A 19,894-nucleotide genomic window follows, 5' to 3' on the forward strand; every position below is an offset into this window, starting at 1 on the left:
AAACAAACCTCGAAGTCCCAAGTGAAGTGCAGCTCGCCAGGTGCACATCGCTTATGCACAGATGTGAAACACGTCATCGGCTCGAAAGTTCCAGTGTGGGGGGATGATTCCGGTGGACTGAGCTTATAATAATATGCAGATATATTACAATGAGGTTCCTGATGTCCAATGGCGGGAAACATGGACGATTTTTGGCCTTCTCGCTATATTGTCCACTCACGCTGCCAAACACGCCTGATGTCAGTGGGCATGGAAATTTCCGTCCATAGAGTGCATTGCAAGTGCACCCTACCCGAGGTTGGAATGCACCTGAATTTAGTGCGTTTCAACAACCCCTCCTCCTTTGCAGTGTCACCTTGACAGAGACAGGACAGGAAGTGGAATGAGGGTCATGGCCTTAAGCCTGTCAGCTGGCATCATGAAAACAGCAGCAACAAGGCCACAATGTCACAAAGTCCACAATGCTGATTCCTTGGAAAGTTTTTTGGTTCGCTTCACCTTGTTGCCCAGCTCCCTCTGCCCTTGCAATCCAAGGCCCATCAAAGCCCACTGGAAGTGGATGCTTCATGATCATCCTGGGAGTGAGTTTATATGGTAGGGCTAAGAATGATTCTTCTCACCTCATTTACATTCCAACACAGGGAAGAGGCTTGGAAACCCTAGGGCAGCATAAACAAGGTGGCCATGTGATCCATTTTCTTTCATATAGTTTCTATGGATTGATTCTTCCTAGGTACTGCAGATGGAATATCAGGGCTCACAATTTGTTAATAAAATATTTTTGAATAATAAATTCTTGCAATTTAAAACAAATAACATGTAGATTTTACAAATTGTAGAATATTAAATTACCAAAACTCTCTTTTCTTTTGGTAAGTTGTCATCTAGAACTGGTCCCTCCTCTGGATTTGACAGTGCAAACTCCACCAGAACTTCCACAGGGTTTAAAAAATCTGGAGCATCCTGAAAAGTAGCCAGAGACAAATAACAGTCACATTTGAGGATGGGCAGATCAGAGGAGTCACAGTGTAGGGATACACCAGCAGCAGTCATATACATTGATCTGTCACAAATAAGAAACAATTAAACAGAACGGTTGTGTGCAAAAAGGCAATCGTAACCAGAACCATAGACACATAAAGGACATAAATTAATGTCTGACAAAGGACAGTTCTGATGAAAGGTCAGTGAATTAAAACATTGAGGGTAGTTTTAACCCCTAAAAGTAAGTGGATTTGCGTTGAGTGAGGTGTAAAAGTTTTAGAAATCTCAAATTTGACCCTAACCCAGCTCCAACCTCTGGGTTTAATGGAGGCAGGGGATGGGTGACCTAACTGCTCCCAGGAGGTGGGATGTCCATTTAAATGTCATTACGAGGCTGCAAGTCCCTAATTGTACAAATTAGCTGCCCATGGGAATGAGTCAGAGAGCCATCCCCAAAGCAGTGCCACCCTATTTTTCTGGATCCCCACCTCCAACCCGGTTTCCATGGAACCAGTAAAATCCAGCCCACTAACTCTGTTTCTCTTTCCATAGATACTGTCAAATCTGTCAAGTATTTCCATTATTTTCAGTCATGTCTGCCCTGAAACATTAAGGCCAGTGATAATAGCCCAACCCTACCTCACTTAAAATCTATTAATTCATTGCAACAAAGGGCATTGAACCTGAATCTGAGATCTTGCTGGTGATTCTGGCTCAGTATTGAACTCAGGGTAGTCACCTGTTGAGTCATTGAGAAAGTGTTTGCCAGGTCCATAAAAGCAACGTATGATTTACTTGCCAACATGAAGAAGATGTGTTTGGTGCAGCTAGAGGAGGTCACGGTGATATTTCCTTGGATATTTCTCTCATATGTTCCATTAAAGAGCCCTCTGGAAATACGCCGTGCAGAGTCTATTGTTATGTTGTATTCAAGAACTATAATGGAAAGTAATATTGATTATATTTACAGTTGGATCCTGAAATCTGGTGCATAGTTGATGCAAAGTCTCTACTGCATGCTCATTTTCTATTCACTTGCCAGTTAACATAAATTTGAGAAGTTATCACATCACAGATGAGTGGATGACAGGTTGAAAACAAACTATGTTTTTAATGTTAATAATTAATTCAAATATTGGGCTAGCATGGATACTGTAATTGCTTTCAGTGTCATGATGCATGAGCTAATATTTTATGCAATCTTTGAACCAAGGGAGATAGGAGTTTTTCAGGTTCGCTGCCTGTCTGAAGTTAACTTAGCCAGTTTAATGGAGCTCATTAACAATAAATAGACAAACATGTTCAACAGTGCTACCAATAGATTTAAGGGTGACGTTAAAGTGAGTGGATGAAAGCTCCTCCTTCCGTGAGCAGAAAGCTTGAATGAGTTTGTAAACCCATGGGTTATTTACAGAGAGTTGATAATTTATCTGTCCAGGATAATCCAGACTGTTTATACATAATCTATTGACATGTCAACATTTGTCAACAAGAGATGAAAATCCTGGAATTTCTCAACCACCAGTCACCAATTTGGCACCTGAAGCCTGGCAATTGCTTGAGCAAGTTATTTCAATGCTTTTCAGAGTTAGCAGACATTTTGAGTGGACACATCCCTCATCAACAAATTTATTAATTAGATTTCACAATTTGTTGATAAATGATAAATGGATAAAATATTAATCAAACTATAAATATACCATTAATTTGAATGACACAGGGTTAGAACAGTAGAACTTGTTAACCATCTCATTAACATCAGCTTTATTGGTAAATGACTTTATCTAAGTAATGTAATTGTCAAATATGTGTTAGTCACAGATCCTTCTCAAAAAAGGAACTCTGTATTTTTGCCAGGGGCATGAATTATTTTGAAACATGGCTACAGTAACTGCTCTCACATACTTAATGCTTCAATATGAAACCTCAATTTCATTTAAGCACAATGTCCAATTCATGGTTTAAAGAGATTGAAGTTTCAATGCCAGGTGAACATGCACACACTGGAATAATCATTGTGATAATAGGCAGACAAAACAAAGCAAGCATGAACCACTGGTCCCAGTTTAAGAATTGGTACAATACTGCTTTGATCTACATTCATCCTGAGAGTTTGGGTTTTAATGGGCATTAGTGTTTGTTCTTTTGGAAAACTATAATGTCAAAAACAGAAAATACTGGAGAAACTCAGCCGGTCTGGCAGCACCTGTAGAGAAAGAAAAATGGAGTTAACATTTCGAGTCCGTACGGCTCTTCTTCAGAGCTCTCACAAGTAGTTGTCAGGAAGATATAATAATTCTCATAATGTTATTAGAATTTATTGTAAAATAGTGGTATCTGTGTGTGTGTGTGTGAGAGAGAGAAAGACTTAATTGGATTAAAGGCAGTTAGTCTGAAGGCTTTGATGTGGTAGATGAGCTAGGTTTGGAATGTTAAGTAGGTAAACATAGGTGTTAAGGGAACATTTGCATTTTAAAATAAACCAGACTAGATTATTTTCAAAGGAGGGGTGAGATGTGTCACCTAGACAGGTGAAGTTCAGAAAATTTTCCCAAAGATTACTGGTAAAACTTAGTGCTGTGAGAGAATTTTATTGTCAGAAATGTAAAGTCCAAAGACGTAGTGAAACAATGGGAATTTGCATTCAAAGAGGAAAATATGTATAAGGGAGTGAATATTTTAGGCATTTTAGGATCTAACAAGTGTGAAAAGCCTTCAGCATCTATACCTCAAGCTGCTTTCTACAAAGAACCTAAATTAAGGAAACTCACTTTGAATTCGACTGGTTCAGGGGATTGTATGTCATCTTTGCTGGGTCTTTTAAAATTTGTGTGTCTTGCTGTTGCCTTAACAAAAGTGTATCTGGGAATCAGATTAATTAGGGGATTTATAAGTTATTATAGTAGTAATTTATAGACATATGTATGTGCTTAAAATCATTTCTCTTATTAATAAATGTTTAATCAGATTTTGTGAAAATCTATAAGGCTCGGTGGTCTTATTACTACCGAATTCAAAGCCTGCATCTCAAAGCTTACAAATTGCAAAAATAGTTGTGGCAGCTGTCTCAAATTTCCCCCTGGGATTTGAATGACTCAGCATTTACCATTGACTGTGCCATAACAGTAGTGAATTGATTAAAATGCTTATTCACTCATGCTTATTAACCTATTTTCAGTTGTATTAATGAACCAACGCCACTCATAAATATAATCAAAGAATTTTTAAAGCAGATTTAAAATAATGTTCTAAAGCACTGCTCCATTGCATTTGTTCATGGCAGATTTTGTATTTGCCAATATGCAAATTAGTTTGTGAAAATGTGAGAAAAAAACTTTTCAAATTGGATCCAATTTTGGCCATAATTTACATCTAGTTTTCTGATTTTGCCCAAAGTAGAACCAAATTATTCAGAGTGTCGGTGTAAAGGTTTTCCTTACAGAGTCTCTGTGACCAAAACCAAATGTTGAAAGAATCTTGTGCCTCCCCTGTGGTGAGTTTGGTGATGGAGGTCATTCAATCTGGCAACAGGGTGGTGGGTGGGGTCAACCTTCCCACCTCCAGCCCAATTAACTCTGTGGTGGCAAGGCCCAAGGATGCCTTCCCGCCCAGCTGCTAATTGAAGCCCTTGAGTGGGCAATTAATGGTATTAACCCAGCGGCGGGCAGGGGGCTCGACATATGGGGAGTACAAGAAGCAAACCCTGGGTGTTTGCTTGCGGGCTCCCAGGAATGGGGGTCTCTCGTTCAAAAGTACTCAGTGCCCAGCATTGGGGCGGGGGGGCACCAGCTGAAAGCGCCCCTTGCCCTTGCTGCTGACACTTGTTCCTCCTCCCCGCCGCACCACCTCCACTGTGACCCAGCCATGTCACCCTCTTCAAAACATCACTCACTTGTGCCTCAATCCCTCCTTGATCCGGGGCCTCAGGTGGGTATAGTACTGGCAGCAGCCACACTTCCCTGTGGTGCTGCTGAGTTTAGAGGATTTGTCGGCCTTTTCTTCATTTATTCATTCACGGGATGTCGGCTTCACTGACTAGGCCAGCATTTATTGCCCATACCTTGAATGAGGCATAACTAGGTCTTAACAGCCTATTAAGATCTTAATTATGGTTGAGAAACCTTTCTGGAACTGGGACAATAATTTTATACTTGTGGGATGTCAAATTTCTCCACTTTGGTAGATATTTCAAGTCACATTTTAAAAAATTTTTAAGGTTTGTTTATGACACTTCAGCTTCCACCTTAATCCCATGTGTATGTCCCAAACTTTAGTTAGCTCTCTGTAAAATGTAACTAGAAGTGAAAGATAATGGTAGAATTTAATCTGGCCCATGGGAGCGGGTTGTAATTTGGGGGACCCTGGAATCAGGAGGGAAGGCTTTCCCGATGTGTGCAATTCAGTCAGCGGTGGGGAAAGTCGAGGACAGCCTTCCCACCCCGAGGCCAATTGAGACCCTAAAGTCGGGGTTAATTAGCAGCATCTTTCTGCTATTGCTGACATTCTGCTGAAGACAGGGGATCCTCTGTGTTATGTACTTGATTTTCCAGACAGGTTTCTCATAAAAAACAGCGAACTTTATTTATAGGGCTTCAGCAGCAGTTACATGCTTTCATCAAGATCCACAACTAGATGCAAACTCCATCCCTAAGGTTCCCCACAACTTGGGCTAATTCGTTCACACTGTCACGTGATACTACACAGTACAATAAGTCTTAAAGCTACAGTCACTACATTCCTGAAAGCTACAGTTACTACATTCCTTCCCCTTTAATTTTTTTTTTGCAATTTGTATTTACAAGAACAACTACATTCATGACATTACAAATTTATATACGGGTTATGAAATTATAAGTTCAGTCTCTCAGGTGGTTTCCTGATCTTGGTGGAACATTATAGCTCCATGACTTTTGAATCTCTTACAGGATCCATGTTATCTGGAACTGCAGCAACACCAGGTACCACCTTAGGCACAGGCAATTCAGTGTTATCCACTCCAACAGAGGCATCTGGTATGTCTATCCTCGGTTGATCGATCACAACGGGGACCACAGGTTCTACAATGGTTACAGGTGGAACATCGGGTTGTTGGGGTATCTCCTTACTTCTCAAATGGCCCTCGTCTAGGCGGGTGATCTGGCCCTCCATTTCTACATGATATGATAACGGTCCGATCACAGAAAGTATTACACCAGGTAATCAACTCTATCCGCCACCACAGTTTCGTACAAATACTGTTTCACCAACAGTAAATTCTCGCTCTCTACTATGCAAATCATGAGTCACTTTTTGATTCCCTTGACTGTTCTCTTCCCTTCCCTCTAAATTGGGAAGTACCAGGCTTAATCTTGTATGAAGGCGGTGCTTCATAAGTAATTCTGAAGTTCCTGAACCTGTAGTAGTGAGGGGGGTCGTTCATTGTCTTTTCTGAACCATCTTCCATCTTCTCTTCTTTTGTCTACCACAGAGTGTAGTCTCTTTTTGACTTCACAGTCAGCGAAACTTCTCTCGGGCAAAATCTCAAATCGGTTCAGTTCAGGGGTTAAGCTACCCATGGCTTCATCACCCACTTGCATTTTGAAAAGTTCCACGACTTTTCCTTCTAATGCCTCTTATGTTTGACTCAGCTCATTCTTCAGCTCTTCTGTCTCCTTCTTGTATCTTTTGACTTCCTTTTGGAATCTTGAATGTTGTTGAGTCTTCCCTGCCAACTGGTTCTTCAGTTTGTGCACAGGTACAGTGGTAGTACCTTTCACTTGTATGACTTTACCATCATACATTTTCAATTTGGCTGAAGTCTGCTCCATATTCAATTGTTGAGTACCCTTGTTTAAATATTTGAATGTGTGCTCCCCCACTAAATTGGTTGATACACTGGTATCATATGAATATATAAACAAGGAGCAGGAATAGGCCATTCAGCCCCTCGAGCCTGCTCCACCATTTAATAAGATCATGGCTGATCTAATAGTAACCTGAAATCTGTGTCCCACCAACCCCCGATAACCTATCAACCCCTTGCTTACCAAGAATCTACCCTCTGCCTTCAAAATATTCAAAAACTCTGCTTCCACCACATTTTCAGGTAGGGAGTTCCAAAGGCTCACGACCCTCTGAGTGAAAAAAAGTTTGCCTCATCTCTGTTTTAAATGGGCGACCCTTTATTTTTTAAACAGTCACCTATAGTTTTATAATCAAAGCCAGGATTTCCCAGGCGGCGAGGGGGGGGTGGGGGGGGTGGGGTGGGGGGGGGTGAGGGGGCCCACTCGCTGACGCGTAAAATGACATGGGATAACATCAGGCGGAACTCCCGATGTCACCGTGCCCCATTTAAATTTTCAGGTAGGCGGGGGCTCAGCAGAATCAGCTCTGCACTCGCCGACCTGTCAATGGCCAATTGAGGCCATTGATAAAGTAGTTAAAGTGATTAATGGACCTGCCCGTCCAACCTTAAGGTTGGTGGGCAGGCCAAGAGCCCTGGCGGGCTTCAGAAAAAGCATGAAACCTCATCCACAGGCAGGACGAGGTTTCATGTAGGCTTTTTCAATTTAAAAAAAATTGTCACTGAAAGTGATGGACATGTCCCAACTCATGTGACAGTGTCACATGAGGGGACATGTCAAGGAAATTTATTTCTTCTGCTTTTAAAATTTTTTCCGACAGGAGCCGATCTCCCTGAGGCAGCACTTAGCCTCAGAGAGATGAGTGCGCTCTTCCACGAAAGAGTGCACTCTCGGCTCAGGGAATCCCCCCCCGCTCGCACAGGGAGCACATCCTTAATTGGCCCGCCCACGTAAAATGGCGGCGCGTCCCCGATTGGGAGCACCAATCGGAGGCGGGCCTCCACACACCCGCTCCTAAACTTCCCCCTTCAACAGGGGTAAAATTCTGCCCCAAAGGTTTTCCATTGACTTGCAGAGTCACAGTGATTGGCTCTGGATTCCCTACTTTCACATTAAATAGAGAATAAACATCAGAATTAGCGGTTTCTGGTTCTTCCACATTATGTACTTTGATCAGTTCAGTTTGCTGCTAGGGACTCTGTCTCAATTTTGCTTTACAATGCTTCAGTATGTGCCCTCTTTTATGACAATAATGGTACTCTACCTCTTTAAAACAGCAAGTTTCAGTGATATGGTTGCTTCCACATCGGTAACAATTCATTTTCAGATTTGCTACTGATCTGTCTCCTGTATATTTTTTAAACTTTTGGGGGCAGGAATTGTCTCCCGCTTCGCGGCTGGGTCCTTGGTTTTCGCCTGGTGGTCTGTTTGCGCCCCAACAGGAAAACGGCGCCATTTGCACACCCTGTAAGGTCTGCGAATCCCGCTTGGCGCTTTCTATCGCAAGCGCTATTTCTAATGATTTTTTAAAATCGATATTTACTTCAGCTAACAACCGTCATTGAATGGCATCATCATACACACCGCAAACCAAATGATCCCTTAACATATCGGTTAGGGTCTCCCCAAAGTCACAATATCCAGTTATTCATTTCAACTTCGCAAGCTATGTTGCTATGGTCTCCCCGGGGCTCTTAATCTCAAATTAAATCTGAACCTCTGTATGATTACAGAGGGTTTGGGTTGAAAATGACCCTTTACGAGGTCTACCAAGTCGCTGAAGGTCTTCAAATTGGGAGTGTTCAGGGCCGTCAAACTACGGATTAACTTATAGGTCTTACTCCCACAGACACTTAGGAGAATTGCTTTCCTTTTTTCCTCCACCATTATATCATTTGCTTGGAAAAAGAAACTGAGGCATTCTATATATTGACTCCAATCCTCTGTGGATGAGTCGAAGGGGTTGATCCTGCCAAAAAATGGCATACCACCAGGTGAAAGTGATGGACATGTCCCAACTCATGTGACAGTGTCACATGAGGGGACATGCCAGAGTATATTCTCCCTTTCTTCTGTTTGAAACAAGATTCTGCCTGGGACAGATCAGCCATGATCTTATTGAATGGTGGGGCAGGCTTGAGGGGCCGAATGGCCTACTCCTGCTCCTATTTCTTATGTTCTTATGTTCTTATACTCACATTCACTGGGCAAGGAAAGGCACCGGAACCAATTTATCCTCATAGCCAGTTGTTATAGACTTGATTTTCCAGTCAGGCTTCGCATAAGAAACAGTGAATTTTATTTACAGGACTTCAGCAGCAGTTACATGCTTCCATCTAGAACCACAGCTAGACACAAACCCCGCCCCTGAGGTTCCTTGCGCTTCAGGCTAATTTGTTCACACTGTCATGTTATACTACACAGTACAATAAGTCTTAAAGCTACAGTCACTACATTTCTTAAAGCTACAGTTATGACACTCTGCCACTTGAGGAGACAGTCCAGTAAAAGCTGGCAGCCTCACTGCAGATTTGTGGGGTGGGGGGTTTGTCAAGGGGGTGGGGTGGTTTCTCCTGATCGAGCACCCTGTGGCCCACAGAGGGTCTTCCCATTGTCAAGGGCCACCCCACTGAAACATCCTCCTGCTCTCAACAATGAACTCCCCCACTTGCTTGGGCCTGTCTGACTGGCACTGGTGAGCCCCACCCAATTCACTCCCATTCTGGGGCCTGCTCCATCTTCTGCTCCTACCTGGTTGCAGTTCCAGCAGTGCCCATCATTACCTATGGCAGGCAGTGCTAGGAATGAAGAGCTGCCTGCCCTCTGATTGCCTGACAACTCTTGGAGGTGACATCTCCCCCTTAGAAGGATGGTTGCCCCAATGCCAGGTGTTAATTGCCTTATGGGCAAAGAATTAGCTTGGGACTCCCAGAAACCACCAAGGCAGGGTTGCCCCTGGCTTTCGCCATGGCCACTGGCACTGCAATTAAATTCAGCTCAATCGGTGCATTTTAATCCCTTGTTTGCTATCTGTGAGAATACTTCAGTATGATTGGCTGCTTAACCTGTTTAATGGCATCACTGTTGTTGGGACCTTGACTTTGTATCTGATTCAAACAGATGCCAGGGTAAAGGAATTTGCTGCCTTAGAGATGACTAGATTTTTGTGGGCAACTTTCTTTGAAGTCGACAGCAAGTGCTGTCACTTCATGCTAACTGAAATCCAGGCCAAGCGTTATGTACGTTACACCCATTTTTTGGATGTTTAGAGGAACTTCATTTGTTCAAAGTAAAATACTTAATTGCCTTTAGCTTCACGCAAAGCAATGCTACAATCCCTGTTAACATACCAACTGGTTGTGATGGTTCTTTAGCAGACTTCAGCTTAATATTGAAACACATCTCTGCTGTAATACACACTGTTGGCTTCTCATCAATTACACAGTTCTTATTCTGGATATTGATCTTTTCGGGTTGAAATTTCAGTTTGCTAATCATCACTTGAGCTATATCGCGGGACCTGGAAAAAGATTTTATAAACAGTCATAAAAATCATGTAGTATTTTCAAGTACTTACAGTAGCAATTTTATGCACTTAATTACAACACATTTTGAGATTGCTAGTCAAACTCACAGCCTATAAAAATAACTGCCATAGGCATTTTAGATTTAAGCTTTGAGCCAATCCTTTCTGGATGACAGAAATTTATGGCTCATTTTACTGCCAAGTTACCTCAGGAAGTCATTTCGTAACATTGACAGAAGTTCTTTGTGCTTTTCAAATTACGGTGTTTATACTCTGAGGAGATTTGATGGGGGAAGACTCCATGGCAGAAATATTTTCAATAGATTTTGTAATAATGGGATTCCGTGAATTTGCAAATCATACAGAAGACAGGCTCCACGAATGAAGCATGTTAATAGATGAAATGTGGTGAATTATTGTAATGTAAAACTGATACAAACCAGAAGAGGGCAGCACCACCTAGTGCTCCAACTGTAATATCTATCAGTCCATCGTCATTCAAATCCATTTGACCATCGATCGACTGGCCAAAATAACTGAAATCAACATCTGGTGCAGATGCCGAGATGCGCTATTAAGAAAGACACTTGATTAGTTAAATTTATACTTACAATTTCAACTTTAAAAAAAAACACCTTACTTGATGTTAGGTACAATTTCTGGTTTCCCTGTAAAATTTAAAAGGGATGCACATGTCATGTTTTTGATTAAAACCTTTCAATGTTACTTCCTAATTCCTGAATCACATAAACATTCTTTAACTGCAATTCAAACAACTAAAAATAACAAAGGCTACAGAATAATATTGAATTTCTTCTTGTGCACGAACCAAATAGTTTAACGCTTTCATCTTGGCAGTCAAGTATAAATTAATATTGGACCTCATTTCTTTTGGCAATGCATCAATTTCATCTTTGAAAAGAGGAAATAAAACTTGTTGATGTGATTTTCATTTTGGTCCAGGAGACAAGGGTGAGCAGACACACCAATTTCATTTGGTTTGGACAACCATTGGTGGGAGTGGTTCAGGTAGATCTCAGCTTTGTTAATGAATGTAAAATGAATGACTGCAAGTCAATCATTTTTTTTTTTATCCCTCCTGATTTTTATTCCATAGCATAGATATATTGATATCCCCAATAATACAAAAAGGACTGGGACAGGTAGAGTTTGTGACCAGGGGAATTACGGGCTTCCCAGAGGCCCTGCTGGATTTAATGGACTTTTAGGATGGGTGACTTGGGTGAAGTGATTGATATTGGAGTTTGTGGTGAGGTAGACATCAAGGTTGGGTGAAGGAGAGAGTTGGAGATTGCAGGTCAGGGGTGGGTAGGGGGAGTTGGATATCAGAGGGTGGGCTGTTGGACATTGAAAAAAAGGGGGAAGGTCAAGGAGAGTTGGAAATTGGCGGTCAAGGGGAGAGTTGGACATTGGGGGTTGGGGGGGGAGGAATTAGACATTGGAAGTCAGGGCAAGGTAGAGGAGAGCTGGACATTGGAGGTTGGGAGGGAGTTGGACATTGGAGGTTGGAATTGGTGGTTGCCTGAGGTTAAGGTGTGGGGGGAGAGAATGTGTTGGGGGTGGGGGGTGGGAAGCTGCACACTAGAGGTTGGACATTGGAGGTTTTGGTGGGTGGGTGGAGGCAGGGTGGGGTGTGGAATTGAACATTAGAGGGAGTTGATTTGGAGATCAGGGTTTGGTCATCGGGTGATGGGGAGAGTCCAATTTCACAGGTGTCCATTTGTGGGAAGTGGTTCCGATCGTGCAGAGAGAAGTAGGTAAACTCAAGGCTGGGAGAAAGCACTCCCTCTCCTCCTGACCCATAAGCAGCGTGGAAAAGGCAGTTACCTGTTCTATCCAGCTCCTCTCACTTTCCTTCAGCAGTTGGGTTTGACAAGTGTTAAATGTGGAATATAGATAATATTTGAGACATGCTGCTTCAATAAAATATTTAAATGACGGGCCCGTTAATGCTAAAACTGGAAAATGCTTGTCAACTGTGACTATCAATTGCCTTACCCCTGTATGTGGAGCCGCTATATCAAAACAGTGATGCTCAATTACAAAGTTTTCAAAGGTGCTTTTTATTGAAACTAAAGTAAATCTCTTTTGGGATTGCCAGGCATGACAAGTAAGATCATCTGTAAAATGAAAATGTCCTTTTAATTATATGAAGGCAGCCACTCTTCTTTGGTAAATTTTAATACATTAGTATAAATCTAAAAGTTTTCTCTATCATATTTTTAAGGATAGGCCAATTGTAAGGTCTATAGTCAAAAGTGCTGAATATAATCCCAGTTATATATATCCTGTTTGGTTTGTAATTGAGCCATACAGACTAGGGGCTCTGGTCTCCGCTGAGTTGGTTGATCATGGTATTAGGTGTACCACAATTAACCTCAGTATCAGGCAGCATTCACACTACAGTTGCTAACCAATATATCTCAATGTTGATGGAGGACAGGATTGAGTTTGATTGTGATACTCTACATGGATGAATGAATTGTTGACATGAACTTGCCAAGCCCACAGACAAAGAATTGTTATCGGAGGTTGATGGGTGTCAGGCAAGACAGTACCTTCAGCATAGGAGGAAAAGCTGGGAGAAAATGGGAGGAGGCAGATCAAGGAAATGAGAGATAAGAGGAAAGGATGTTGATAGTTCAGTTTAATTACTAAGAAAAATTTAAATAAATTTAACAGCTTTTGCTAATCTATTTCAAAAAGAAGCATTTTTCTTTAGAAATTTAGTACATATTTTCCTTTAAAATAGAATAATGTTGGACTCTGAATACTAATATTCACTGATGGTGATCAGATATTACATTCAATAAGAACTTGCATTTATATAGCACATTTAACTCAATGGGGAGCATTTTCCCCCCTTCGGGGGGGATGTGCGGGGGCGGGCGGGAGCGGACGCGAACCCAATTGGTGCCCCTGATCGGGTCCACACCGCCATTTTATGTGGGAGGGCCAATTAAGGCCTGCCCAGCGTCACGTGTGTCCGGAAGCACTGTGCGCTCCCTGTGCGGGCAGGAGAAGGGGGTTCTCTGAGTCGGGGCCTGTGCTCTTTTGTGCATGTGTGTGAAAGAGCACAGAAATCTCCCTGAGGCACAGAGGTGCCTCAGGGAGACTAGTTTAAGGTTTAAAAGTTTAAAGAAAGAAAAGAGAGCTGGGACATGTCAAGGAACATTAATGAAAAAAATTATTTAATTTATAAATCCTTCGTGAAACCTCATCCTGTCCGAGGACGCGGTTCCATGAAAAAAGCAAAGACCGCCTGGGCTCTTCGCCTGCCCACCAACCTTGAGGTTGGACGGGCAGCTCAGTTAATAACTTTAATTGATATTTAAATGGCCTTAACAGGCTTTTGACAGTTCAGCGGGCGCACAGCCGAGTTGGCTGCGTGCCCGCCGAACTGAAAATCTAAATGACGCACGCGGAGACATCGGGACACACGCCCCACATCACAGCGCGTCATTTTACGCTTGGCCAAGCGGGTCCCACCCCAACTCGCCGAGCCAAAAATTCTGGCCAATAAAACCTCCCAAGGTGCTTTACAGGGGCATTATAAGACAAAATTTGACATCAAGCATCCATATTAAGGCAGATGACCAAAAGCCTGTCCAAAAGGTAGCTTTCAGGATGAAAGTGAGGTAAAGAGAGGTGGAGACGTTAGGGAGGGAATTCCAGAATGGAGGACTGAGGCAGCCAAAGGCATTGCTACCAATGGTGAAGCAATTAAGATTGGGGATGTTTAGGAGGCTAGAATTTGAAAAGTGCAGATATCTTGGAAGGTTAGGGGGCTGGAGGGGATTACAGAGCTGGGAGGTATAAGGCCATAGAGAAATTTGAAAACAAGAATGTTTAAAATCACTGGGAACTAATGTGGGCCAACGAGCACTGGGATGACAGGTGAATGTGTTTTGTTGTGAGTCAGGACACAGGCTGCAGAATTTTGGATGACCTCAAGTTTATGGAGGGTAGAACATAAATAGCTAGCCAGGAATACATTAGAATACAAACAAAGGTATGGATGAAGAATTCAGCAGCAGACAGAGGAAAAGGAACAATAAGTTACTCTGCTCCAACCAAACCTGCACTTTATTTATATAGGGTCACATGATTCACAAGGTGGCTACAATTTCTGGAACTTTCCAACAGCAGTTACAAGGCAAAAGCTCAACCCTTATTCTTGTGGGCTCTCACACCTCTCATTGTGAGGACACTTTGCAATCAATGAAACCAGGGACCAGCCAAAGATCGGTCTCCCCAGCCTGGTCCTATGACAAAAGGCGAACCATCAAAAGTTGTTATTCCTGCAGAGGCTCTAATGGCCACTCTCTGTCTCACAAGGTGAACAATGGACTGTGAACAATGGGTTTTCACCAGAGGCATAGGTGCTGCTCGTTAGCCTGCTGTTGACTCATTAATGGGCACCAACACATGACCTAAGTTTCTGGTCTTTGGAAAGTTTTAATATTACATTTCTAGACTCACAACTCAGTCCGCTTTTTAACCTTCAGCCTGCAAATACTACAGCAGGACTCCAGGCTGACCGACAATGACACGTGTGTGTATATGAAGTTGCAACTATTCCTTGGGCTTGAATGTGTGAATAAACTATGCTTCTGATTTAACCCTAAATAGTGTTCGCTGTAAGTCAACAGAGGGCTGGGGAAACATGCCACAGCCTATTTCAAAAATTAAAACATCTCTGCTTATGGACAGAAGGCGAGAAAATAAAGGATAAAAGCCAAATACTGTGGATGCTGGAAATCTGGAATAAAAGCAAAAAATGTTGGAAAAACCCAGCAGGTCTGGTAGCATCTGTGGAGAGAGGAACAGAGTTAACGTTGCAAGTCCATATGACTCTTCTTCAGAGAAAATAAAGGAGTTCAGGTTTGCCTCTCTCTGCTGTCCATTACACTTTCTATCACAATAAATGAGTGTATGATTTTCAGAAGGAATTAGATTTAATGTGTTGCTCAATTTGGAGATCCTGCTTATTCAGCAGGAAGAGAGGCTGACACTATCACAATTACTCAGTTCTATGTTGCAAACTGTTTCAATTTTTACATTTTACTCCTTGTGCCTAAAACTAACATTTCTGTGGGCTCAGGAATTAAGTTTGATTCAACTGGAATTATATTTAATCGTCTGCTATCCAAAAAAAAACACAGCTACTTTCCATATGCAATTTTATAATTCAGTTTGGAGTTTTATTTGAGAAAGCGCTGAGAAATCTTAAATACTTGCAGAGGATTACAAACAATACTTGAAATAGATATTGGACCTTGTTGTATCCATCTTGCACAATGAGATCCAATTTCAGGGGCCAACGTTCTGTGGCCCAAAGGCACCTGAAACTCAGAATGGAGTTGAGCCATTTGAAGGTGTCTCTGAGGTCCCTTACTTAAGCAAATGAGGAGTTGAACACCAATTTCAGTCACTTCTATGAAATTACTCAGTGATGAGCATGGCAGGCGTAAGGCCAGCCCTGATCAGGATTCTTCAGCAAGAGTTGGTATCAATTTTTACAAACGTTTGCCTGTGGGCCAGGAGGAACTTGAACGTTCCACCTCACTCCAGGGTCAGCCAGCCACTGATGTGACCCCTATCTCCCCAACAACAGGTCTGGTAGCCCACTGCAAGCGGCCCTTCCAGGACTTAAATTTGGTCAGCTTGCCTCACTGGAAGTGGCCCAAAGATTTGTTCTTTTCAAAATACCCAAGCTACCTGTAGAGGTACAACTGAAACCAACAGCTCACACATGACACATTATGAGGCCAAAGCCCAATTTTAGGCTGGCCTCAGGCCTCTTGGTTAGGTTACGCTTTGGGTTACACATTACCCATGCACCATTTTGCATCCCACTGAGTGAACTGCACTCCTTAAAAATTACTTGCCACCTAGTTCGAAGAGCTAAAGACATTCCCACCACCAAACTGCAGAAGTCATGCAAACAGTTTAAAAAAAGATTAACTAAAATTGGCCTACTTTACCTAAATACATTGCTGCCTTTGTCTAAATTCTGAATGTCAGTTTGTTTTTGTCATGATGTGGTGCTTTTGTAATACTCATGAAAATACTGTTTTATGTATATAATCCAGAGAATAAATAATGTATTTTCAAGTTTTATCAACATCAAACCTGTGAATATGCTTCGTTAATGGTTGTGCCAGATCCATGGAAGAGGTAGACTGCACCCCGGTGGTTGTCTTCTAAAGGTGCTCCAATTACAACATCATTGTAGTTATCCAGGTTGAGATCTGAAACTGCAGTTATGGCTGTTCCAAAGCGAGAACCACATGGTTCTTTCATGAAGTGTGTGCATTCCTGGTCTTCAGCTGTAACCTATTAAAAGCATAACATAATTTAAATGATGTTGATAGATATGCACAATAAATATTAAATCATTTTTATGAGACACTTGTCCGGCCATTTTCATTTTTGAATGAAAATCCAGAAAGCCCAGTAAAATTGTAGGACGATTACTGGCAGATATCTGGGATAACAGCCACCATTCAAACCCTTGCACCTAGGAAGACTGTACTGGTGGATGCATATTGGCTAACAGTCAAATACCATTCATTAAATGGATAAGAAATACCTGATCACTCACAAGTGAGAAAATATCTGTAAGCCTGAGACTGCAGCCATATTTTGTTGACTGTGCTCACATTTTTGTATGTCAATTTCAAGTACCTACAAAAGGGAGACCATGGTCAAATACCAGGCTGGGGTTGGGTGTATATGCACAGACCACACAAATGTATATTTCAATTACTCTCCTCTTGGATTGCAGGAATTTGTACACTCAATCTACAGCTTCAGGAAATTAGCAAGGCCAGTGTGCACCAGGCACCATGTTGTAATGCTCAGATTCTTGTTACGCTGTAACCTCTCTAGTCCTATAGTTCAGGAACACCAACTGAAGATTTTTGAGCAGGCCCAAGCAACTCAAAGCATCACTTTAGTACCTTGGAAGCAGAAACAGGGAAGGTACAATATTTGGGGAAGTAAAATCATTATTACAGCTTTATAATGCTTTGTTGCTCAGGAAAATATTTATAACGACAGCATTTTTCAGGTTATACACTTGTGGTTTGGAATTTTAATGTCATTCTATAATCCAGAAAATTCCGCAACCCAAAAATGACTTGATCTCAAGTATTTTGAACTAGAGAGGTTACGGTGTATTGACACTTCAAGAACCTTCTAAGCTACTCTCTCTGTTCAGACAACACAGCTGCAATGTGAAGTTAGTATAGGAGCATGGCGTAAAGAATATAAACCAGATGGCATCTTACCAGCCCAGCAGAGGTGGCTTTGGAGGTGGGAAGTAGGATGGGAGGGTGGGGCAGGCATGGAAATTTGGAATGCCACAAATTGGGTTGGCTCCCCATAGTGTTCCCACCTCCAGGAAAACTTCCCGGACCTGTGTTCCCTGTGACGGTGCATGCCCACCTGGTAGAGGCGGTTTTCAATCAAGACACTTCGGGCAGAATATTGCCGTCGACAAGCGGGGGCGGGCCCGACACGCTGACACATAAAATGACGCACGATGACGTCAGGTGTACATCCTGATGTCAGTGCACATCATTTCGATATTTCGCTTGGTGGACGCGAGCCAGAGGCAGCTGCATGCCTGCCGAACTGTCAATGGCCTATTAAGGCCATTAAAAAAGCAATTAAAGTTATTGACAATGCTGCCCATCCAACCTTAAGGCTGGTGGGCAGGTGAAGAGCCCAAGCGGCCTTCGCATTTTTCAGGAAATCTCATCCATGGGCAGGGATGAGGTTTCCTGAAACTTGTATAAAATAAGTAAAGTTTCGTGACTTTACAAACATGTCCCAGCTCATGTGACACTGTCATATGAGGGGACATGTTTAAATAATTTTTTACTTTATTACTTAAAAACTTTTATTATCTACTTAATCTCCCTGAGGCACGGGGTCTAATGGCGACTTGGCGGCCGATTCAAAAGCGGCCACAGTAGCCATTCGAAGGCTGCCAGTGAATCAGAGGCACCTCATCATGGAGCACTTCAGTGCTGAACACGGCAGGAGGGAGGGCAGGTCGGCGGGGCAGGTGGCCCTGCGGTTTTCCGACGAGTGTCTCGCTGCCTTCCTGGGGGAGGTGACAGCATGATGGGAGATACTTGTCCCAAGAGACGGGAGGAGGAGGCCCCCCCCACCTCACCAAAAATGCCTGGGAGGAGGTTGCATCCAGGGTGAGCTCCCATGATGTGGTGAGGCGCACATTGGTGCAGTGCCGTAAGTGGTTCAATGATCTCCTGCGATCAGGAAGGGTGAGTACTGTGTTGGCATAGGTCACTTAGCACAGCATAACAGTGGCGTGCATCTCCCTCCCCTCCACCTGCCCCCTGCCCCGGGCCTCAGAGTTCTTACAGTGTGAGTGGCCAATGTCGATGAGGCAGCATCAGGGCAAGGGGTTTAGCCGTGGCTGCTTGGAATGAGTGTCTTGCGGCTCCAGGGTCACGAATCGGCTGAGCCCTGCGAGGTGTTCCTCAGGTGGGCGTTGGCCAGGCTGCAATGGCAATGCAGGTACAGGGTGGACTAATCAATGCTCCTCTCTCCTCTCAGGAGAAGACATCCCATAACAATGCAGAGAGGTTGAGGACTGGCAGAGGGGCGCCCCACCTTCTAATCCTGAGTAGATATGAGCAGGAGGCCCTGGAGCTGCAGAGGTGACATGCGCCTAGATCAACCGGCTGCAGTGAGGTTGAGGGTGCCACAGGGAGGTAAGAATGCAGTGCACTGAGGTCAGGATGTCTGTAATAGCAACCATTCCATTGTTGCCTCTATACTGATGTGAGCCTTGAACATGGAATCCCCATCGATAATGGAAAGTCGAGGGCACCCTGATCCGGGTGCCAGACATGCACAGTAACTGTGTAATGACTTCAACTAATGACATGTCCTTGTTCTTCCTTTCAGGCTCACCAGAAGCCCATCGGGATCAGGAGCCTGAAGGCTCGCCTCTCACCCCAGAGGACAGCGATTATAGAAACGCTCCTGCGTCACACCCTCTCAGGCAGGCAGGCACCAGCGCAGATACCAGCACCTCAGTAGGCATTAGATTGGCGACAGATAGTATCTCAGTGCACAGCAGTGAGGGCACTTTACACTCGCTTGAGTGGAGACAGAGAGTGCCCAGGGCGCCGGCAGTTGGAGGACTGCTGGGGACCAGGAACATGCTCAGTCGGCAGCTGATGATGTGGCTCTGGAGGCGTTCCTGAGGCAGCAGATGCTGGAAGTCCAGCAGGGTCTGTGAGATGATCTGGCAGAGATACATGAGGGAATGCTTGCCATGGTCTCCGTTGTGGAGGAGTGCACGCAGAGCATGAACAATGCATTGACCCTCATGGCTGAGTGCACGGTCTCCTCCATGGAGAGAGTGGCGAGTCTCATGGAGAGGCTGCTCCAGGAGCTGAATCAGGGCTTCCTGGGGATGTGGTCGGACCTGCAAGCCCTCACACCAGTAATGACCTTACGTAGTCACTGTCAGTGT

The 19,894-nt window shown here is 43.4% G+C and overlaps 1 protein-coding gene across 1 annotated transcript in view; it reads right to left on the reverse strand.

Moving 5' to 3' along the window:
* Positions 1–19,894, reverse strand: part of itga1 (integrin, alpha 1) — a 322,507-nt gene that overhangs the window by 86,135 nt on the left and 216,478 nt on the right. Inside the window, exons 15-19 of the mRNA XM_078550022.1 lie at positions 16,510–16,713; positions 10,794–10,924; positions 10,178–10,347; positions 1,784–1,920; positions 853–963 (exon numbers count right to left, since the gene is read on the reverse strand). Of these exons, the coding sequence (XP_078406148.1) occupies positions 853–963; positions 1,784–1,920; positions 10,178–10,347; positions 10,794–10,924; positions 16,510–16,713 (753 nt within the window). The remainder of the gene's footprint in view (positions 1–852; positions 964–1,783; positions 1,921–10,177; positions 10,348–10,793; positions 10,925–16,509; positions 16,714–19,894) is intronic.

Source organism: Cetorhinus maximus, chromosome 1 (genome assembly GCF_964194155.1).
Source record: "Cetorhinus maximus chromosome 1, sCetMax3.hap1.1, whole genome shotgun sequence".
NCBI classification, from domain to species: Eukaryota; Metazoa; Chordata; class Chondrichthyes; order Lamniformes; family Cetorhinidae; genus Cetorhinus; species Cetorhinus maximus.